A 25,067-nucleotide genomic window follows, 5' to 3' on the forward strand; every position below is an offset into this window, starting at 1 on the left:
GTAGGGGAAAGTCGTCTGCCTTCAAACGAAAAATGGAGTTCCAAATTTAAGATTTTTTTCTGAAGAATCCACAAAATGGATTTTATTTTCTACTACACCAAAAAATTCTCTTGTTCATTCGGCGTATATGATTACCTCATTTAGCACTTACAAGTCCTCAGTTTTTCCTTCTGAGGAGATTAAAAAAGTGATGTCGATTTGTATGAAGGCAGCTGGCATAGTCTGCCTTCAAACGCGAGGCAGCTGCCTTTAAATGTTTTTTTTTTCACTGAGAATATTGAATCAATAAAACTAAATGGGCTATAAATGATTAGATTGAAACCTAACGCACTCACTAAAATCATCACTGCAGTCAAAAGACATTACACAATAACTTTTCTTCACATTTTTCTGAAGCACTGTTTTGCACTTGAAAATTTGGAAGAAAAAGCCATTGAAGTTGAAAATTGTCAACTTGAAACATCCCGGCCGGAGCAAGATAGCAGGTTATAAGTATTTGTATGACGTTCGTCAGAGAAAAGTAGGAGTTCGATTTCACATGTTTTGATGTATGGAATGATAGGATTTAAAGGCACACGACATTAGCATTTAAAGGCTGCTGCAGGGTGATATTTTCAAATTTTTGCCACCCACAAAAATTGTGTCATCTGAACCAAAATGTATTAACAGAAATATTAAGCCTGATTAACCTTCTATGTGTCACAATGGAAGATTTATTTGTAAAATGATTTTTACTATGAAAAATCACATGATTTGTGGAACATCAAAATTACAGTTTAGAGCTCATTTTCATTTTTTTTGATCTAGCATCTAGGAAATAGGAGCTAGGCTCACCATTTTTTGAAGATTTGTGAGGATGATGGATAGCTACCTAATAGTTAATAGAATATAATTTATGCTTTTGAGAACAACGAAAAAATCGCAACATTTGAAGGCTGCTGCATTTAAAGGCAGACGACTTTCCCCTATACGATTTTCTTATAAATTTTATAATGTAAAACATATTTATGCTTTGGGTCAATTTAAACCTATTATTGCAAATCCAATCTATCTTTTTATCAATAAATAGAACAAATTCCAAATATTAAAAGATTCAGAGATACGAATCACATATTTGTACGCTCATTAGCGAGAATTTATATGAATCATATTAAAATTAGTATATGCAAATGTGATACCGGGGATACAACCCGTGGTGGAAGAATCTGTTAAGTATATCCGTAGGCAGTCCCGTAGGGCAATCCTGTAATAGTATGACAATGTCATATGACAAATTTAAATTTATGGGATAAATAAGGAAGAACTAATCAAAAAACCGATTCATATCAGTTACTAAGAGCTTCCTAGAGCTTTTTCGAATATGGCCATTTGATACTCATTGGGTTTTAATGTTGTCCTGATATCGAATTTATCACTAAAATTTGTCATATGACATTGTCATATTGTTACAGAATTCCTCTAGAATGAAATATGTATGATGAAATATGTATTTTTAGTTAGCTTTTAAAGCACAATTTCGAAATATATCAGACTGATAAATCAATTCTCTTTAGAAAAAAAAACTTGCCAATATTCTTCAGTGTCTCTATGCAAAAACGTATGGAAAAATGAAATGTCGAGAGGCCCCTGGATGGGAATGTAGTCTAATTGATCTAATCGCTTTCTTGATTATAATTACGTTAAGCCGTTGCTCGTCTAACGTCGTAAGTGTATCAAGCATATTACACGGGCAGGACTGAAACTCATGATTGCGAAAGTAGATCCCACTAGCTAAGGGCTAACGCTCTTGCTGATTACGCCACGAGATCTCCATTTCATTTCTCTTTAGAATCGATATAAATTTAATTTATAAGACCTTGTAAATAAATTCGAGCGATGACCGCAAAAGTCGAACCAGTGATCTTTCTGATAAAGACCCCACGTTTTTTCCATAACTGCATCACGAGATTCCCATGAATTAATAAAAAATTATCTTTAAAAATAATTAAGTTTGAATATTTTAATATATCCTTTTAAAACATAATTTTCATTAAAAAAAATAGATGTTCAATGGAAATCCTACCCTGTTTAAACACATCCCTAATGAAAAGGTTTTCGCGATGTTTTACCATACTGGAAAATTTAATTTTCCGATAGATACGCAAAAGATTATCATGTTACAATAGAGAATTTGGTATATACCATAAAGATATGCTTTTGTCGAACATGAATTTATATGATCCTTATGGCATACCAAAATGTGGGAGGTATAAGAGGATGGTTTTTAGATTCAGGAAATTGATTCAACGTTGCTCTATATTACAAAAAAGTGAGAATATTTTGCACAAAATTGATTCATAATTTTGTCTCACTTGTAATATAATTTTTATAAAAATCATACTTTATAGCATTCGTAGATATATCTCCTCATACAAAGAAGTGAAAAAGTTGGGAGAATTATAAATTTTGAATTATATTTTAATTCTCTTGCAAAGTGAACCACAGAAAAACTTTTATTACAACCACCACCCCATTGAGTGTATTTGTGGTGAAAGCACAAAACTTTTATCCTTCGACCCATCCATTTGGAGGACGCATGCGTTCATGTTTTTCCGGAGGGAGAAAATTCACCAAAGAGGAAGGATGGAAAAATTCCGGGAAATGTAGGCGTGTTCAGAGCAATTTTGAATTGTTTATTCTTCATTCGCGTTCCATAACGCATCCATCAGACCACGGAAAAACGGGGGGAGAATAACATCTCAATCCGCCATCATCATTTATGATGTGGTTTCCCATTCCAACTTTTCTCAGACACAAAATCTGAAAGTTTGAGTATCTCGGGGTGTGTGTGGGAGCAGAAAAAGAAAATCAGGAATATAGACTTCAAAGGGGGATACAAAGGGAGAAAATGCTATATTATAAATAATGAGAAAGCAACAACTCAAGAAAAATACCTTGTATATTTTCTTGTCCTAATGCTACATTATTATTCAATATTGCATTTTCTCCCATGATGGCTGAAAAGCTTTTTCTCATAAATATTTTATGCTATTCTTCAGTATATAGAATTTTTAAATTACATCTCTATAGAGAATATTGTTCTGCATTTAGCGTTATTTTTCCTCCATCCAATCTGTATCGTATACACAATTTCACCACGGATATTGCCAATCCTTTTGATTACTCAGCTATAAACAAAAATTTTAATATTATCCTGAAAAATCTTTCATCAAATAAAAGTTATATAACATGTTATATTGAATAGATATTTCCGATTTTTCAGTTCAGTGCATTTCTTCACTGTGCTGCAAATTTTATTTATAACAACACAACAACAACATAAAAAACAGATTGTTGAGCCACAAAATAAATTTTTAATATAGGACTAAACCTACACAAAAAAACACCATCCCCACAATATGTTCGCATACATATTTATATTTATAATGTATACAAAGAGGAGTAAGGAAACTTGCAAACAAATCAAATAACTTTTTGTTCTCCATCTCGCAATATTATACGTGGGTGAGGGTTAAAAAGCATCACTGCGGAGGAAAGTTTTTGAGGTGGTATTTTTAATTTTCTATCATAAATATTCCACAATTCCGCGAAAAAGGCAACATCAGATGAAAATGTTCATGGAAGACTGAAACTGATTTTTCATTATGCAAATATTTATGAAAATTCTTTCCAGATTATATATTCCACCCTCGAAAAGACTCCATTTAATCTCAATGGAATTTCAATTCCACTGATAATTTTATGGTTGGCTTTTTCAGGCGCCTTTTTCATTACTCAGATCCAATCTTTTTATGATTATAATTTGAATATCAAATATTTTACACCTGTATCATAGATTTAGGATTAAGAAGATTTGTAAACGACCGACAACTCGCTAGATAAAACCTACAAATATTTTGACCATCAAGTCCGAAAAGTTAGCAAATTTGCGGTTTTTTCAGAAACTCAAGCAATGCACATTTCTGGTCGTTGTCACTCTTGTATCTTGGTAGGGAAATTTTTATTAGCTAAACTTCATCCCTTTATTTATTTAATTCACTAATTAATTTGTTATTTTTATTGGTCTTACGGCGTTATCACACTTGCACATTAAAATTTTAATGTGATTCACATTAATTGCCACTTGTGAGCGTCCAAATATGTTATTTGTGTCTTTGAGTCACTTAATATTTGGGGTTTTTCTATTTATTGATAATGAAGTGGACTTGGCCTGCAAAAATAAGTTTAAATTTACCTAAAGCATAAATATTTTTCACATTAAAAATTAAAGAGAAAATCGCATTAATTTTTCGCATTAATGCTATAAATCAATTTATATCAAATTTTGCGGGCCAAGTCTATCTTTTTATCAAGAAATAGATCAAATTTTGAATATAAAATGCTTCAAACACACAAATTACACATTTGGACTCTCACCAGCGACAATTAATGTGAATCATATTAAAATTTTAATGTGCAAGTGTGATAACACAGTTATATAACACTCCCCAGAAGCTATTCTAGCCATTGTGAGATCTCGATCTCGGTCTCGGGGCAGACTAGGTGGCTGAATCAAATTCAGGATATTGCCTTGGAGCATCTTACGATTGAACCCGAACATCTTCCTGAAGTGGCTTAGGATCGACAGGCGTGGGTCGTTTAATTTTTATGTCATGGGCCCGTGACCCCTATACGATTAAACAGTTGAAAATGATGATGATGGTGATTGGTCTTATATTTCAACAAGGAAGAAAATTCAAAGTGAAATTTATAAATCTTCTTTATAAATAGCAAGTTGTGAAGAAAAACGAAGATGATACAATTTCAACAATGTTGGAATGGATAGGGAAGATGGAAAGGGTTTGAAATAAAGGTTTGAAACAACTATAAAGACTTAGTTAACTGCAGCAACGCAATAGTTAAACACGTTTATACATCATTTATGTCCTAAATACCGTCCTAAGTTTTTCTTATTTGGGGAGATTTCTTAGGTCTTCATAGGGAAGTTTTGGGCAAAATGTTCCAGTTCCAAATCAAAAATTTAAAATGGGTGACGGGGCGTCCCATGTTTCGCGTAATGATCGAACTCGTAACTTTATGCTGTCCGCCAAAAGTACTTTCGCATTTACCGTTTACCTCTTCACAATTAATTAAATCGATTCATAAAATTCAAGTCGAGGAGCTGCTTCTTCGAGTTGAGAGATTACATCACAACTTCGATGATATGGTCATGTGCAGTGCATAAATGAAAAATAATTCTCCAGAAAAGGTGTGTTAGCCGTTGTGGGGAGACCTCGGCCTTGGGGCAGCCCTACAACAAGGTGGCTGAATCAAATTCAGAATCTTGTCTTAGAGCGCATTGCGATCGACGGCGAACAACTTTCTGAAATGGCGGAGGATCGACAGGGGTGGACTGTCAACCTGGATGTTCTAAGCCCGCGACCCCAATAGGGAAAGCGGTTGAAAATTATGATAATGATGATGACTTTATTTAAAGATATAGGGAAGAGGGAAATAGTCTTCAGCAAAGTTGTAGAACAATGAATTTCCAATAACAATGTTGTGATTACAAAACTCTCAGGTCCGATCATAGCGAAAAAATAAAATGGTTTTGTGAGATTTTGCCCCAGTTTGTCCTATTGACAAAATATTATCGTACTATTCTAAAACATCTTTAAATAGCTTTATTTTGAGAAATATGCTACTTCTGAATTACTGATACAAATTAGTCAATAAGATCTTCGATTAAATTTTTTTCCGAAAAAGAACTTTAAATCAATTTAAAAAAAACTTCGTAAAATGTCATACTTCAGATAGAATAATAGAAATAATCGGTATACCGTAGATGCGGATGACTTTTCTTGTGCTAGACTTTAGGATGAACTTAGACCAGGATGATTTTTATATCATTTTTAAATGGTATTACGATCTTTAGCCTATCCTTAAGTGCTAGGATTAAAGAAAAACTTATGAAAAGAAGGTATGCACGATGCAGTCACTTGCAACTACGGTAATCAAATGTATAAATTATGCAACGAGTTCTTATCCCATTTCCCAAAAGTACAATTTTTGTAAAATAAATTTGGGAATTCTGAAATTTCGACAACAATAACTTCACAATAGGGTAAGATGGGGTAATTTGGATCATGTATATTTTTGAATTTTGAGATTGTCTCACTGTTTCAGATGGCCAAGGCGAAAAACAAAACCACAATGAAGTACAAGACTTTACATTCGGGAGTACTTCTTCGTTGTTTTTTCCTGTCGTCATCTTAAACTGTTAGGAAGTTTCAAAGTTCCAAATTAGACATGATTCCAAATTACCCCATCTTACCTTATTTCTTTGTTTTTCTGTTTGTTTGTTTTTTTTTTTACCGATAAAGAAAGCAAAAGAAGAGAAGGGAAATGTCCTTTTGCTTAGAAATATACTTATACTGTATAAGTTATACACAATTTGGGATTACGAATCTTTGAAAAAACAATTTGGGAAAGCTTAAAGGCGTCTAAACATTGGGAGCAATTTTCGTCAAAAATTGCGTTTTTGACAGAAATTTGACGTTTCCACCTACAACGCTGCAGGGAATTTCCTTCAAAAAAGCAATTTTTGACAAAAATTGCTCCCAATGTGTAGAGGCCATAAGTCTAATTTAGAAACAAGAGATATTATAAAATTATATATTTTTTTAAACAAGATTGTCGCGAAATATAACTATTGAAAGATTTTTGCTTTTTGTAGGTTGGTATTAAAGGTAAGACGGCGATGGAGTTAAAATACGCAACCACGTAAAAAGCTCTCGAAGTTCTATTAAGAATTAGTCCATTTTTAAATATCATATATTATGAGAATGATTTAATATTTAATAGATTAACAACGTTTTCTGAAAATGGTTTTTGACTGTTTCACATTAGGTCTCAGATGTCCTCTAAGAAATCAGTTTGTAAAAAAACTGAAATGCGATGATAACTTTTCAACACTATTGAATAGATAGTATCGATAAATCTATATCTCCAAGTGAGTGACGACTTTTTACGCATAGTTAGGCCATTTATTGTGTCATTCTTAAAAGAATGTGATTTTTGATAAACATCTACATTATATCTAGAAAAAGTACAGCAATCGTTTAAATTTTTCAGAATCGATAGTCGATACTATCGAAAATAAGTTATCATGTCCCCCTGAACTATCAAACTCAAAATGATGTAGATCCACAAATTTATATTTTTACCAAGGAAAGTCCTTTGTATAAATAACACACAAATATTTAGCTAAGAATTAGAAATAAAGCCACAAGGTAATTGAAAGAAAAAGCATAAATTATTGGTGCTTATTTTGGTCGACCATAATTAAATTGAATTCATTCACCACAATAAAATCAGTTTGAGGTTTTCCTAGTTTCCTCTACCAGACGCCCACCCTCATCCAACAAATTTCTCACTCGAATCCTTTGTATTCATGGTAAATATAGCGGAAGCACACAGAGCTTTTATAGTACCTCATCTCTCACCACGACCCTTCATTGAGATTGGGGTGGAAAAGAGGCGGAGCTTCATGTATATATCTGTTGCCAGAGTTGGAGTGAGATTTTGCCAAAAGATTTTTAATGATTTCTAACAGAGAGACGTTGTAATTGTCATTTAAGTAGATGGAGAAAATTATAAGTATAATTTTTAGAAAATATTGTGGATAAGATATTCTTAATTATAAAGGATAAAAATTGAGAAAATTCAAGTGATTGGGGAAATTGTTGGCCATTGTAGAAATGCGCACTCTCCAGCATCCCACCAAGGATGAGTATCTCAATGATGGGGCAGCCAGCACACGTCCATATTAAATCAAGACCTTCACTCCCCATTTTATAATAAGGGGTATATTAGCGTAATAATGATTGAGAATACCATGTATTCCGTGACTAACTTCCGCCGCGACAACAACATCTCTTTGGGCTTGACAAGACCCTCCACGGAATTTCCATACCATCTGCAACAAACACTCATCATTCTGCTTGTGAATCTGATCAGGAACGGACGTGACTCTTCTTCTCTCTCAACATTTTCGTGAATATTCAAAAAACTAGTTGATTTTCTGTGAAGTGTACATCGTCTCTATAATCTCTTAAATGACTTTAAGTTAATAAGAACTTCTCTAGAACTTGTTCTTAAAAAAAAACAATTTTTAATCCATTAAAACTGGCATGTCCACGAGCCAGAACATTTTGAGAGTGTTACCTAAAAAGTGTTTGCTGAGCAATAAAAAATTAAACACGAGATCCTCATAATTGATGTAAATTATTACAATTCCTCCTTCTCTTTTGTCACATTATTCATGATTATCGAGTGAAGAAAATTATCTTCATTTCATAGATAGTTTCATCAGTAAATTGTGCTGTGAAGGTGTTGAGTTTATTTCAAATTTTTACTTCAACTAGCGAAAAACCATTGTCTCAATTTTTGTGCATCGCCACAAACATTACGGAAAAATTTTCCATTAAAGAGGACACAAAAGTAACAAGACCTCCAAAGTGAAATTAGTGACAAAGTGGATATATATACACATATTTTTTTGTGAATTTCTTCAAAAGAGGATAGAGAAATAACATTTATAGATGTGCATCTTCATGGAGGTGGAACGACTCTGAAGCAAATTTGAGTAGATTATTTTCTCCTAAAAAAAAAATTCTTCACCTCAAAATAAAGAGACACATAATAGGTAAATAGAATAAAGACAGACAAAAGGAAGTCTCTCAACACAAAAAAATTAATATGCACGGTATATTAAAATACCACCACCATTCGCACAAACAATAGTTTCAAATGCGGGTAAATTAATATGATGTGTTTACCTAATATCTCAGTTTTATTGTAATTACAGTTTAGTGTTTGTCGTTGCACTTGTATCATGTGTCTTTTTGGAGTCCAACTAAATAGTGAAGCAAAAGAACTGAAAATTGTCAGGAGTATCCATTAAAAGAATCCCAAAAGATCAAGCGGAAACCGAAGAGAGAAATACGAGAAAAGGGGTACATAGATTCTTATTCTATGATCAACAAAGGATAGTGCAGAATTTGTGGGTGTTCTGTAGAATTTGTTCACCATAAATGCATTTACGCTAAAGTGATTTAATGTGGTGTTAAATGAAAAGCATTCATAAAAAATATTCAGTAATTCTATCCCCTGAACGACAATTTTTTCTGCACTTTTGTTCCCTTCACCATTTTATGGTGGTTGCATATTCGTTACATTGATACTGGTTCTCTTCCTCTTGTTCCCAAGAACAGAAAAAAACAACAACTATATACGTGAAAATAATCAACAATTAATGAAATTACCAATGAGATAAACAAGAAAAAAAAAACAAAGTGTTGTAAAATTTAAAAAGTGAAAATAAGTCATCTATAAAATGATTCATCCATCCACAAAATACCCAACAAGTCCACTTTCGCATTTTCTCACTGGAGTCTCAGCTCCTGGCAACATCCCAAGTCATCATCATCAACCAACACAGACTCTAAGTGATCTGGAAAACAGTCATAATACACCCCTTGAAGTTGTGAATGGTAGCATTGGCAAATCCTTCACAATAGCCGCAATTTTGGGCCTTAAGAAGAATGCAGCAGCCGCTGCTGCAGCGGCTGCAGACAACAATAATCGCTCCTTTGAGGATGTTATGAACCTGTCCCTCAATCACAATCACCTATCCACCGATAGTTCCAAGAGCAGCAATCACTTTGCGGAAAATCATAGATTAATCAACCTTGCTGGGAACAATTTGACGAGACTTCCTGGAATGTCTGCACTCTCACCCCATTATTCCCATCACACCCCATCTGCCCTCCAAAGTCTTCAGCAGTTGCATCAGCAGCACTCCACCACAGCCGCCAATCACTTAAACTTTCATCAAAGAGAACGAAACCGAAATGGTAATTTTTTTTATAATACCCTTTTGATAAAATGTTAACCTTTCTGTATATTTTGAAACTTTGGATAGCCAAGTAGAAAACTTTTTTTTTGGCTATTTAAAATTAAAAAAAAAAGATTGATTCTTGTAGATAATAATAAAGTCGAAGAGCATCTAAACCTAAGATAGTTTTGCAAGTATCTTAGCTAAATCTTCCAATATTTTATAAAAACATTCCTTCTGGAGAAGCAGATTCTTTATATCTTAAGGATGTCTGCCCTATAATTCATTAAAATTTTCATTTTCCTATAATCTATGTTTTTTATTAAATCTTTGAAAACCGAGTATATAAGTATTGTTAATAACTCTTTGCGGAAAGAGTTGAAAATAATGAGATCTTTGTAATCCAAACTCAGATATTTTTTGTGATTCTTCTGCACAGAAAAAAATATTTTATAAAATTGTTCTTAAATGTTTGTGAAATCCTATGGAGGACTTACGAAATGCTCGTGAATCGTATAACCCACAAATAAGTTCGTAAAATGTTGTACTATTTTCACAAACATTGTTTGTAAAATGATCATTTGACGAACATTTTTTGAACTTAAAAAACATTTGTTCGTAAATGTTCGTAACATTTTGTCATTTTATCGTAAATTTTTGCCAGAGAAACAAAAATTTACGAACAAATGACAAAATTTTACGAACATTTTTTGTGTGTTTACAAACATTTACGAACAAATGTTTGTAAAAGTACAAAAAATGTTCGTCAAATCATCATTTTACGAACAATGTTTGTGAAAATAGTACAAAATTTTACGAACTTGTTTGTGGGTTATATGATTCACGAGCATTTCGTAAGTCCTCCATAGGATTTCACAAACATTTACGAACAATTTTACAAAATATTTTTTTTCTGTGTAACCATACAAGGTTTTAAGGGTCGCATAAATTCTTTCTCTTCGTAAATATCTTATTGAGGACTAATTATTATTATTATTAATTTTTTTTCCACTCAGGTACTTTTACATTGAGGACTTAAATCTTTGTAAAATGTAAAAGTTGCATGAAATTGGTTTGCTGGATATTTTACGGTTCGGAGAAAGTTAAGCCTCCTTATGGAAAGTTAAATTTTACAATGGAGGGTAATCTTTATAAAACAATATCTGCAGCAAGATAATCCCTCAAATCTTATTATAAATTTGTATAAAATGTGTTCGAGCAGTAAAATAAGATAATCAATGAAAGAACATTATTAAAACAATCATTACGTTAGTTAGTGTATAATTGTCTATCTTGGTTAAATTGAGTTATACTAAAATTATGTAAACTTTATTATCAATGATATGATATCAATTCGATGAGTATTACTTCCAATGATATGGAATTAGATAGCCTTCTGAGTATACCAAAGGGATTTATAATGGTTTTAGCGGTTCTTGGACGTCCTTCTCAATGGCGGACAATTTTCAATAAAATTCTTCGTCATAAGCTTCGAACTTATAAAAATCGAGATTGAAACAGAATATAAATGGTGTCCGTTAACCCATAAACAAGAACTTTTACAACACAAACTAATCTCATGGATAAAAAAGAAAGCATATTACCTTAAGATAAAGTATAATATATTTTTCAATGATCGTAAATTTTAGGGATAATATGCAATTTTCGATATATCTTTGTGATTAGACTATGTCTATGCGGCCAAACAGATATCGGCTTGGGATTTTCGAAAAACATCTCTGTAGTATGATTCCAGGATCATGAATATGAGCTTTATTTTTCCTCAACCAAAGCTATGCCTTTGTTGGAGATTTCCGTAAAACATGTAAATTGATTTAAGCTGAGTTGTAATTTAAAAAGTTGCATAATTGAATAAATACTTGATCTATACACGAAAATTCCATTGAATCATTCCTAAATTATAGGCTATAATTAAAAGTCAAAGGTTTAACAGACCGCGGTTTAACAGATACGCTATAGAGCGTATTTTTATCCAATTAAGGCAAATACTTTGTCTTTCTTGATATCCTAGACAAGTTTCTAAATCGATTTCAAATAACCGGTGAATTAATTATTGTTGTCCGACATACAATTGAGACTTTAAGAAAATTTTCAATAGATTATATAAACCGATTTATTACTGTGCAAGATGAAAGTTACATATTCGAACATTTCTTTAGAAGAATTCTGTAATAATATGACCATGTCATATGACAATTTTTTTGATTCAGGAGCGGTTACATCTTTTAAGACCAGTGAGAATCGAATGGTCTTTGCAAGAAGTTTTATTAACCCTTTAGTATCTGGGCCCTTATTCTGCTGTGAAACGCAGATTTATCACTAATTTCGTGATAGTGCTTGTGTGTGTGAGGCTGGCTTCGGCCCACATTAAATGAAATTGTGAACAAAATAATCACTGTAAAGCACACAAACACCTTTCACGAGACTAAAATTGTTGTCCTTTGACTTACCAACTAAGAAAATTCGCGATAAACTTTGGAAAAATCCGTCAACTACATTTAACTCCACTGCAGTTGTCAATCTTGAGCACACTCTTGCTTTCGCTCGCACTCTCTCATTCGCTCTTTGGCTGCGTGATGAAATTTCAAAATAATTACCGTTGGACATTCTATTTCATAAATTTAGCCAATTTTAATAAGTTTTCTTGCTACTACTGTGCCAAGCAAGAAAATTAAAATTTTCAATGATTTTCTCTTTTAATCTATAGTTTTCACTATGTGTTTCTGTAAAACCTCGAGAAATCACAGGCAAGGGGGAAATATTAAGTTGGAAATGGTGTACAAATTTTGAAAGTAATTCATATAAATTATGAATTGTCGCAAATATTTTAGACGGATATGTCAGAATTGGTATTCATAAATTTAGCAGTAATTTTTTCACAGCATGAAACTTATGCTCTTGAGTATGTCGCTGGAAAAAAGAAGAAAAAACACGGAATTGTAGAACGAAGTTTTGATTGGTATTGTTTATGAGTGATTGGTCTGAAATTTCGTAGATTTTGTGAAAGAAAATTTGTTTTCCCTGAGTAAGTAGTCAGATCGAAGCATCTACCGTCGCCACCATCGCAAAAGTTAATTACAAAGTCACCCATCCGGCAAATTTTGCTGAATTCTGTAGAATTTACTCTAAAATGGTTCCGATCATTGCATTGTATGAAAATACAATATTATAAATTTTCGCAACTTTCCACAAGGTATTGTTCTGTTAAAATAAGCTTGGCTTATTTTCTTTGAAATTATTTATCAACTTGGTGGAATTAATCATGATTTTCATAGTTTATATTTTAGATAAAAAATGAACACGAATTTGACCTTTGACTCCTTCTCCTTTATTTACAAAATAACAATGTTGTTTACAAAACATATTGTCACAAATTAGGACTATTCTTTGAACATATTAACGTTGAAATCGAAACATAACTACTAATAGGGAACTTATATGGAAAATTGGAAAACTTGGGAATTATATATTTCTTAAAATTAATAGAAAGAATATTAACACTTCGTAGAACCCTAACTAAAAGTGTCACGGAAGGACCAAGTGGCAGCCGCTGCCATTTATTGAATTTTACAAAATGTTTTGATATTTTTACTTATATTTTAATATTCGACGCTTTAGTCAGTTCTTTTCTGGTGTCTGAATCTGAAATATCATCTCCTTGGGTACTGTATCTAAAGATTTTTAACCATTCGATGTTTTCTTATTTACCAGAAACATGGAGTAAGGGAAAGTAGTCTGCCTTTGAATGCGGCAGCCTTTGAATATTTCAATTTTTCTCTTATTTTTCAAAGCAAAAATTCTACTTTATGAACAACAGTTAATATTATTAACTATTTTCTATTAACTTCGCTTAACAAAATGGATTTTGAGCTTTGGGAAGTAAGAGAAAAATTGAATAATTCCCAAAATTATTCATATTTCCCAATTCAATATTTTCCAATAATTCTTCTCAATAATTTGCAAAAACACTTTCAATTTGTTCTTTTAAGGCTTTAATACACTAACAATCAAGAAAATTACATCTGCAGAACATCAAACTCCCATATAAAGTGCAAATGGCAGCAACTGCCACTTGGTCCTTCCGAGTGCAGTTTTTTGTTTTTGCAATATATTTACATTAATATTTAATTTTTATTAAAAATTTTATAACGAAAAAATAGCCAGATAAATTCTGCACGCATTCAATCGGGCCTCCAGGCGAAATGATATATTCTTCAATATAAAAAATAAAATTGAAAACTAAATTGGCAGCGGCTGCCACTAGGGTCCTTCCAAGTGTTAATAACTATTTCTTTGCGTTAAACAGCAATTTTCCACCTCAAATGCATTTAATTTTTCATCTCGGGACCTCCAGAAGCTCGCGAGATAAAATTTGCGTGATTTTTAAAATAACAGACATTTTCACGATTTTTCCTCACTACTACACATGCTATGTCGCTGAAAGCGCCAAATCTCCACGCACACAGAGCCAAAGCTCTGTGTATGATGTGTATTTGCATCACGCAAAATCGTGATTTTTAGGCGTGATAAGCTCCGTTTCAACAGCAGAATAGGCCCACTGATATATGAATCGAATTTTCAATTAGTTTCTCCGTATTTACCACATAAAAAAAATTTAAATTTGTCATATGACATTGTCATACTGTTACAGAATTCCCCATTGGAAAACTCGAATACTTTGCCACTACTTCTTTCTTAAAACTGACAATTTTCAGGAAGAATATCCACACATTTTTTAACCAACTTGTGGTACAACAAGTACATAAAGTCTAAAAATCGTTCAATTTTTGAGAGAAAAATTTTCGGTTAATACAGGGTAGCTTCATTTTTAACCAAGCACTATTGAAAAGAAAACTCGCATATAAAAAATACACATACTTAATCCTAAAAACGGTAATTTGAGATATTATTTTATTTAAAAAAAATATTATTAATAAGTAATGACAAAAGCAAGACATTTTGCAAAAAAAATATTATAAAATCAACGAATAATTTTCAAACAATCATTTACTTTGGAATGACGATCCAACCTTCTTGGTCGATACATGTTTCACTTGCTTTATCACGATAAATAGGGAAACTTAGGGCAAAATGTGACGTTTTTTTCATTTTTATAGACCCTAAACTCTACTGTAATATTGAATTTAGTATATATTTTTACTTAGCAATTAATTTTACAGGAGAATCCAGCGAAAATCGATATATGAAATCTTAATTCCTAGAACTGTAAGCAGATAATTTTAAGCAATAATTTGTATTGGAAACCCATTTTCTTAATCTGCTGAAACTCATTTTCTGCAACTCATTACAAATTATCCTATGGCTATCAATATTTCGCGCCAGTATTTTCAGGAATATTCTTTAAGAAAATGGTTCTAAAAAGCACATTTCCCTTCGAGTTAAAGGGAAAATAATGTCTTCAATAAATAGTAAACCAACAAATTTCCTAGAATAATGTGCTGATTAGGATCTTGTCTTCCAAAAGAGCTCAAATCTAATAAGATTATGCAGTTTAAAATATTTTTAACTGGTGTACAAAGTTATTAAGTAGATGTAGGATTAAGGTAATTCTATATGGCCACTACAAATTCTTGTCTATCACAAACAAGGTAGTATTAAGTCATTTTACTGCTCAAACTCAAAGAGAGAACTGTTGTTATATATAATTGACTCTTTTTCAACTTGTCACTGTATTTGAGCTTAAACGGTAAGAGATATCAACTTCTGATTTTCGGTGAACCCCAATATATTATAAAAAAATACAGTGCCCGCTCTCTAATCCGGATCGCCGTAATCCGGACGAGTTATCGACGGTTACATTTAAAATCATTTTGAGGTTATGCATGCACGAGTATTCAGTAATGAAAATGAATTATCTTCTGAAGTTTTTGTATAGTTTAAAATTCTATAATTAGGGTAAATTAAGCTAATTCAAAACCTGCTCCAAATGGAAATTTTTCGCTACTCCAAATGGAAACGTCATTGTTTTCACGATAAATACAGTACTAAATTATTATATTTATATACTTTCTATATCACAGTTTCATTATTTAGTTAATTTTGCTCCAAATGAAGCGAAAATCCATTCATATTCACAAATTTTAATTTGTTAATTTCTCAGAAAAATTAAAAGTGTACCTTTTCACCATCGTATTTTTCATCGATCGACAATGTTTTCCAATGAAAAACACAATGAGGTGACTGTTGTTTATTCGTTTTGTTCAACATTTATGTCATATTTCTGGCTAATGTTAGTTAAATTAAGTGCTAATCTCTATTGTTAACGGTTACGTGAAGTTTTCAAATGAAATAATTACCTATTTCATGAACAAAAAGGGTTTTTCTGAAGTGTCTGCAAATGTTTCAATTCAATAGGAAACCCCGGAAATATGATTTTTTTTGGAGAGATTTTCTTATTGTTTTAGATGAGAAAGGAGAAAAGACCAAAAATAAGAACAAATCCTGCACTCAAGAGCAACTCAACAAGGTTTTGAAAACCTTTCGTCGCTGTTTCACTTACACTGTTTGTCTCCAATTAGAAACTTTCCCTTGTCTCCATTTGGATTAATATGTTTCCAATAGAAGTATTTTACGCTCGCGTATTTTTCTTGTATTTAAGAAGTTTTCAAATTATATCTAAAGAATTTTCACTAAACAGTAAGATTATAGAAGAGTCAAGGAACAAATTTATGTAATTCTGTTCAGAAAAAAATATGAATTTATGTGTTGAATCTTCTGTCAAAGTTAAAGCGTCTGGAAATGGTTTTGAATTAGGACATTTACCCTAAATATTTTTCTTTACAAAATAGAGGAAAATTACTTTCACAAAGTTGTAGAGCGGTAAATTTCCTATAAAACTGCGCTAATTAGAAATTTCTGGGGCGTTCGAGTAGTTTGTAAAAAAAATAAAATATCCGTTTTGTGACTTTTTGCCCCAGTCTCCCCTACATAGAAACATAGAACAAAATTAGTTATTATGAAGCCTGCGATCGTACGAAACATAGGCAATTTCCCCTACAGTCTCGATTTAATTGCTAATCAAGTATTAAGTAAAATACTGTTAATGTTTCAGAACAAAGCGGATCAAAGAAGTCCTCAATGAAAAGCAAAAGAGTGCGGACGATTTTTACTCCAGAACAACTTGAGCGATTGGAAGCTGAATTTGAGAGGCAGCAGTATATGGTGGGACCTGAAAGACTGTACTTGGCACACACTCTTCAGCTGACAGAGGCTCAGGTAAAGTAAAAATTGGATTAATCTTCTGAATGATTTTGTAATGATTTTTTTCGTGGGAATAGGTGAAGGTTTGGTTCCAGAACCGACGGATAAAGTGGAGAAAACACCATCTGGAGCTAACACAACAGAGATTGGCAATTTTGCGACAGAGACAAATCAATGCATCAGGAGCTGCAGCAATCAGCAATGCCCTTCAACCCGTTGAGACAGACATGGGAGCCTGTAGTGACTCGATGGAAGCCACTAGTGGTCAGGAGGACAACTAAGCCATGTGCAATTGAGCCACACACCAAAGTTACAGGGAGTATCATCACACTAGCGTTCCAATGTACATAAAGAATCCAATTGTAAATATTTCTCACTTACCATTAAAAGAGACACTGATGTGGAATATATGAATCTGATCAGTCAATCGCTGTCGCTCTCGTCATCGTTGCTCTCTGCTTCAGTTGCCAGACGAATCCTCATTCCAACGTCTTGCACAACGTCAACCATCCTGAGACGCTCCTTGTTTGTACAGCCAACATAAGGACATCTGCAAATGTTATATAATCTTGTAAATCTAATCATTCTTTTAGTCTGGAAATCCTTACCTAACTCTGGCATTCAGTTTGATAATATTCGCCAAGCTGTCTTTGTCGTAAACATGGTTGCAAACCTTATGCCTGACAGGATTCACGATGGGCTTCTTTGTAAACGGATCAGTTCGCTGAAGAGATTCTGTTACAGTCATACCCTCGCTGGATGTTGATGCTTCTCCCAAATCTACAGGAAAGACGCAAGAATTCAGGGTTGCCGGAAAGATAAAAACAATTCCTGCTTCGCACTTACCTCTCTTATAGGCAGCATCTACAAACTTTTCAAAATCCTTGTACCTCTTGGAATCCTTAACATCAGTGGTTATATTCCGGGTTAAATTGCGAAAATCCTAGTGTTGTAAAATAAATATTAATTAAAGATACATCAAAAATCAAGTTCAAAAGGCTTCTTTCTGGGGATTACCTTTTCGAAGGTTGCAGCATATGGATTACTCTTACACTGATCAATGCATTTTACATAAGCTTGATGATCCAATTCATGGCTTGAGAGGATTTTCATCAGATAAGTGTAGGTTAATTTAGACTGCGTTACTGAAATCATGAGAAAAATAAAGATTTAGTAAAAGTACCATAACCTTAAAATAATGAGTATCTGTGTTTTACCAAAATCATCTTCATTTGTGAGATTTAGAACTGTTAATTCCACAGATTTATGAATACTGCTTGCTACTTTCTCAAGTTTTGAAGAAAATTCACTCATTTTGTCGATATTTCCTGTGAAAACTGCGATTTTCCAGAACGAATTTGTTCTCCTGTCGTCTACTCAGATCGCGGGAATACAAAGTGGTGAAGTGGTGAATATTTCACCCCATGAAGAATATCCATGGAATGTTTTTGGAATTCGCATCGGAACTTTCCAACAGCGATACAGATACAGTAGACCTCTGTCTCAATCGGGCATATAGGCATAGGGTGGTAAGAGCTCATAATTTTGGACAGTTTCTAAATTTGGACACTTTGAGGATAAAATTGGACACTAAAAATAAATTGATTAAAATTATGGATTTTTATTCTAATATTTGATGAATAATGAATTCTGTCTAAATATTTGTTCTTTTTGGAAGATTTTAACACTAAATACGTTGGGGATCTCAGTGGTGCAATAGGCAAGACAGCTAGTCTTGGGGTGACGGGATCTCTGACTCGACTCTCAAAGTTGTGAGTTCGAGTCCCGCCCGGTGCAATAAACTGAATGTCGAGAAAAAGACATCTTTCACTGTGATAAAATTTTTTTTCAATTTTTTTTTTAAATTTAATTCAATTTATTTAGAATAAATAGGACAATATGTCCTCTGTACAAAAGTTATATACAAAAAAATTATACAAAAAAACGTAATAAAATGCACCGCCTCTGCCCACAAACCTTCAGGAGCACGGAAGAAGCATTCACTACGGGGAAGGCGTTCCTGGGCGATCTACGATCAGCAGATTCTTCCAACACCACGAGGCACCTTGTAATGATTACATTGTAATACCAAATAAAGTGCGACTCTATACGACTAATTATAACTAAATACGTTAAATTTTGAATATGACTTGAGTTAAAATTGATTTGTTGAAAATTCAGTGTGAACAAATGCTTACGAGAAATATGACAGAATGGAACTTCGTGTTTTTCAGTCTTATTTAGCTGTGGTGAACTACTAACAATCTTTCCTCACTGTTTTTCAGTGATATTATTAAATATTGTGAGATCATAATAACCGAGGACTTGGAAAATGGGCATAGTAGCACAACTGGTGGTGGTGGCCCGACAAGATTACTCTTGTTAAGGGTGTGTTGATGTACTCGTAGCTCAGGATCGACTGACTGTCGGCTCAGAGCATTATACAGTAGACTCTCACTCAATCGGCTCTTTCTCAATCGGGCGACAAATTTTGTTGACGGTTTTTACGTTTAATTATGAAGCTAATTCGCTCAAATTCGCTGTAGTTCTTCCTATTTTATCGTGTTTCTTTATAATTGAGCGCTTTTTGTGAAATTTACAAAGGCTTTGTCGCTCAATTCTATCGCTAAACCGGATGACATTTTGCCCCATATTCCCGATTGAGAGAGAGTCAGAGAGTCTACTGTACCATCGGAAGGCATGATCGCTCTCTGCTTAAAGATGCACACCCTTCACCTCCCACTCAGAGGGCTAACCCTAGGGACAAGGCACGTTGTGTACCCAATCAGTCTCTGGAAATTCATAATAACGGCAGGGGCTTTAGCCGCGGAACCGATTCGTCTTACAATATTCATTGAATATTGTGTTGATTCACACTAATAGTGATTTGTGACTTGAAATTAGCAATTTTCCAGTAAATTATGGCATACTTCTTGATGTCTTTGACTTTTTTCTTAAGGAATTATTTCAATTATTAGCCTTAAAGATTGCTAGAAAATTTAAATTTTTAGCCTAATCGGAAGTCAAGAACTTTATCTATGTTACTGTGCATTAATTTTAGTTCTATGATTAAGTTAAATATTAATTTTGAGTCTTAAAATTGAAGGTGTATTTCAAATATTATGTTCCACAATTCGACCGGTTGACGAATAATAGTAAATGAAGCTTTTTTCACTGAAATATTGTTCTATTTTGCAACAATTCCTAAAAGTGTGTTTTCCTATTTTATTTTAATGAATTCTTAATTTTAAGTGTTATCCGTGAAGTTTACAAAAACCCTAGACGGTCGAGTAGAGACACTCTGATATCACAGTGTTCGAATAGAGGAGTACATCACATTTTCAAAATATTTTAATTTTTGTATAATTTTGAATTATATTATGGCTAAATGAAGTTCAGAATTAGTTAGATAAAGACCTATTCTATACTTTTAGATAAAATCCTATCAAAAAATACAAATTATAACTGTTTTTTCAAAAGTTTTTCACAAAATCTATCCTTAAGTGGTCGACAGGGTACTTTACCTTATTTGCTTTAAAATCGAACATGAAAATTGTCAACAAAATTTTGTGCTCGATTGAAAAAAAAAGCCGAGTTGAATTTTAAAAATTATGTTGACAAATTGTCCCCATTTTGGGGTTTTTTGCTAAGCTAAACTGAATCAAAACAAACAAATGTCAACGAGATGTTCGTATTCAAAACTGGGCTTTTTTGCGAACTTTCATGTGAATTGGGAATTACAAAAATCTGAAAATTTTCTCAATGGAAATGGCCCATAAATTGAAAAAGATTCTCGTGGAGTCTACCAAATTTATTTCTTCTTCTTCTTCTTTATTTTATTTTTACGGCTGTCGGATTCAATTTAGATCCATATAGCCAACGGTCATATTTACAGTTTTGTTGTGTTTTTGTTTGTGGTTTTCCTTTTATACATTGTTTGTTACAAGTTATTGTTCTTTTGGTTTACATTTGTTATTGTTATCACAGTAAATGCGTATTAATAGGATCGCACATTTCCCTTTCATCTCTGAAATCGCAGACCTAAATAAAGTCAAGGAATGATTTCAATAGTTTATAATCTTGTTTTAACAAAGTATTTTTCTTTATTTATTTATTTATTTATATTTTTTTAAATATTGATTTTAGCCATTTTTAAGAATTTTAAAATTTCTTTGTAAATTTCGTTATTTGTCGATTTTAAAATTGTTTTGAGATCATTATTATTTTGTGTTAAATTTTTGAAATTGCATCTGATATTGTCAAATTTTTTACATTTCAAAATTAAATGTTCACAATCTTCAATTATGTTACATATTTCACATAAATTATTATCTTTTAATTTTATTAAGTGAAGGAATCTTTTATCTAGGCAATGTCCTGTTCTTATTCGTGATATTATTTTTAAATTGTTAACATTAATATTTTTTTCTTTAAACCAAATTTTTTGACTAATTTCTCCATTTCTAACTTCAAAATTGAATTTTCCTTTTTCATTAGACACTTTTTCATATTCTCTTTTCCATTTATTCAACATAATTTCTTTTCTAATTTTATGAGATTCATGTATAGTAATTAAATTATTGACTTCATTATTAGAGTTTGTTGCACTTTTTGCTGCTCTATCAGCTTCTTCGTTTCCTGCTAATCCACAATGTCCCGGTATCCATTGAATTATCACATTAATATCACTGTTGTTTATTAAGTTTTTGATTTTATTTTCATAGAACTTTTCACTTTTATTTAGTATTGATAAACACGCACTTCTTGAGTCTGTTAACACTATTATTTTAGATTTTTTCATTTTTACACTTAAGTATACAGCTAAGTAAATCGCTATTAGTTCAGTTTCTTTTATAGACACTTTTTGTAAAAGTTTAAATTGCATTATTTCTTCTGATTTTTTAAAATATATTCCGACACCTCTTGATTCTCCTTGTATTGATCCATCAGTAAATATCTGTTCATAATCACTTTGTCTTATAAGTTCTTCATTCACTATTTGTTTAATCATTAAATTATTTATTTCATTTTTTTTATCAATGCCATTTAATGACGGAAGCACTTTTAAATTTTTAGGATTGGTCTCATTTTTTAATATTGGTGCAATGTTTTTTAAATAAGAATGGTTAGATTTCACTGTATTTATTTGTGGTAGATTTGCTGCATCCATGTTGATTGATGTTTTTTTGGAGATGTATTTTGCTGTTGTTTGTTCAATGTCTAATTGTATGGGAAGCTGTCCTGTTTCTGCTAAAATAGCATTTACGGGTGTCGATTTCGTGTAACCCATTATTGTTCTCAACGACTGGTTTGCAATTATTTGAAGAGGGTTTTTGATGTAACTGTTGTATTCAGTTTTAGAGTGGTCATAAAAAGCAGGAGATCCAAAAAGAATTCTGGATCTGATGAGAGCATTGTAGACATTTAACAGAATTTGCGGATGTGCACCTCCATTGAACTTACTCAAGATTTTTAGCATATTGACATAAGGTTTACAATTTTCTTTTAAAGATCTTAAATGAGAGTTGAAATTTAACTTATCGTCTACGTTAAGACCTAATATTTTTTGACTAAAGACTCTCTTTAATTGGATTCCTTGTAAATGTATATAATAATCATTGTTGAACTTACTCCTATCAAAAATCATATAATTGCATTTTTCTGGATTTATGTTTAGTCCAATTTTATTTAAATTATTATTGAAATTTGAAATATAAGAATTTGCATTTTGAAAAAGTGTTTCTGTGTTTTTTCCTGATATTATAAGTGCAATATCATCTGCAAATTGCATAATAACACAATCGTTTGAGTTCAATTTATGTAATTCTGTAGTATAAATATTAAATAGTATAGGACTTAATTTGCTTCCTTGTGGCAATCCTGAATTTGTGATAATTTCTTCTCTATTTGTTTCTGTTTCTAATACAATTTTTCTATTAATCAAAAAGTTTTTAATCCAGTTAATAATTTCTTGAGGAATTTTCATATTAATCATTTGTTTAATCAATATATTAATTATCACTTTATCGAAGGCTTTACTTATATCTGTCATTATGATGAGAACTTTTTTATTATTTTCTTTATTTATTTTAACAGTTTCCATTACTTTCAATATGTAATCTGTAATATTTCTATTTTTTCTAAAACCGTAAACATTTTCTGGAATTAGTTGATTTTCATTTAAATATTCTTCAATCATATTTTTTACTATTGAATTAAAAAGTTTTGTTATGTTGTTAATTAAACATATTGGTCTATAATTTTCAATGTTAGTTTTATCTTTATTTGGTTTCGGAATTGCTATTACTTTAATTTCTTTCCATTCACTTGGTACTCTTTGTGTCTGCCATATATCATTAAAAGTCTTGACTATTTGGTTGACAATATCAGATGTTAACATTTTCATAATACCATTTGAAATTTTGTTTAATCCTGGAGCTGTATTTTTACTTTGTGATATAATATCTGATATCATATTATAGTTACAAAATTCATAATTTATTTCGGTAAAGTCTTGCTGCTCTGTCATTTCCTCTTCAATTTTAAAATTATAATGTAGAAACTTTTTAATATTTTCTTCATTTTCCAAAATATTGGTATTTGACCTATGTTTTTTGTGGTTAAACTTATTTATATTATTCCATAAAGTTTTAATATCTTGATTAGGATTAATCTTTTCTAGAAATTCATTCCATGACTTTTTCTTAGCTTTCTTAACTTCTATTTTAAATTTGCATGTAATTTTCTTAAGTTCAATAAGTGTAAAGAAATCTTTGGTTTTATTATATAATTTTAATTTGGCTTTTTTAATTTTCCACAGCCTTTCTAATTTACTTGACCACCAAGGTTTAGGAACGTATTTATTATTTTCAGTATCTATTTTTATAGTATTAGCTTTGATAATGTTTTTAATTTTAAATTCAATGTCTTCAATATTTTCATCTTCTTGTATTTTTAAAGTTCTGATTTCTTTTTCAATCTGCTTTAAATTCATTTTATCTCTTATGTTATTAGAATAAATTCTATCACTAGTTATAATATTTATTGAAATTGCATAATGATCTGCTAATAAAATATTTTGATCAACTGTCCAACTAATATTATTTATCAAGTTTTGTGATATAAAAGTTAGATCAATTGCGGAACTTAGATTTCGGTGTAAATTTCTAAATGTATGGGTACCGTCATTTAAACAAATAAAATTCGAATCTGTTATCAATTCAGAAATCAATAAACCTCTTGGGTCATTTTTTGAATTATATTCCCATAACTCATGGTGAGCATTGAAGTCACCTCCTAATATAACATTATCTGTTTCATTAAATTCATTAATTAGGATTTGTAATTTCTCTTTAACAATAGTTATGTTAGTATCTGGAGGAATATATATTGAAATTAAATAATACGTTTCATTTGCTATAGTGATTTTTACTTTTAATACTTCTATAGGATTATAATTAATGTTATTAAGAACTTTTGCGCAGATTCCGTATCTAACTGCGCAACCCACCCCTCCATGCCCAAGTTCTCTGTTGTTTAAAAATAATTGAAATCCTGATAATTTCAGCCTTATTTCATCTTTAGTCCATGTTTCACTTAAAAGTATTATATCTATTTTATTATCATTACTATATTTAATGAGAGCGTCTTTGTTAGCATAAAGGCTTCTAATATTTACCTGACATAACTTAATCATCATTAATCCAAAATATCTTGATTTTCTTCAAGAATTGTCAGCAACCTTCTCATCATGAGTGTATGATTTTTTTGGCTCTCCTCTGCAGTAGCCAGAGTACAGATCTCTCGGAGCACCTGTTTCACTTTGTCATTTTGCAGCTTCATGTTGTCCAATTGGGTCTGCAAATCTGCCGTTTTTTGTGATAATTCCTTCAATTTTGCGTATTCTTCACTCAAGTCAATCCTTGGGAGTCTGGGAAACGCTGTTGTA

At 31.8% G+C, this 25,067-nt stretch overlaps 2 protein-coding genes across 2 annotated transcripts in view; one reads left to right on the forward strand and one right to left on the reverse strand.

The window, feature by feature from the left end:
• LOC129810303 (E3 SUMO-protein ligase NSE2-like) overlaps positions 1–18,514 on the reverse strand; it is a 32,982-nt gene extending 14,468 nt beyond the window's left edge. The window contains exons 1-5 of the mRNA XM_055860674.1: positions 18,337–18,514; positions 18,137–18,264; positions 17,966–18,062; positions 17,728–17,899; positions 17,501–17,669 (exon numbers count right to left, since the gene is read on the reverse strand). Coding sequence (XP_055716649.1) covers positions 17,543–17,669; positions 17,728–17,899; positions 17,966–18,062; positions 18,137–18,264; positions 18,337–18,433 — 621 coding nt within the window. The 5' untranslated portion in view covers positions 18,434–18,514 and the 3' untranslated portion in view covers positions 17,501–17,542. The remainder of the gene's footprint in view (positions 1–17,500; positions 17,670–17,727; positions 17,900–17,965; positions 18,063–18,136; positions 18,265–18,336) is intronic.
• LOC129810296 (homeobox protein Dlx6a) lies at positions 7,836–17,529 on the forward strand. The gene is made up of 3 exons (XM_055860665.1): positions 7,836–9,896; positions 16,971–17,134; positions 17,197–17,529. The coding sequence occupies exons 1-3, from the start codon at positions 9,377–9,379 to the stop codon at positions 17,398–17,400; spliced, it is 888 nt and encodes a 295-aa protein (XP_055716640.1). The 5' UTR covers positions 7,836–9,376; the 3' UTR covers positions 17,401–17,529.
• Positions 18,515–25,067: the final 6,553 nt, after the last annotated feature.

The sequence above is a fragment of the Phlebotomus papatasi genome, chromosome 1 (assembly GCF_024763615.1).
Source record: "Phlebotomus papatasi isolate M1 chromosome 1, Ppap_2.1, whole genome shotgun sequence".
Classification (NCBI taxonomy): domain Eukaryota; kingdom Metazoa; phylum Arthropoda; class Insecta; order Diptera; family Psychodidae; genus Phlebotomus; species Phlebotomus papatasi.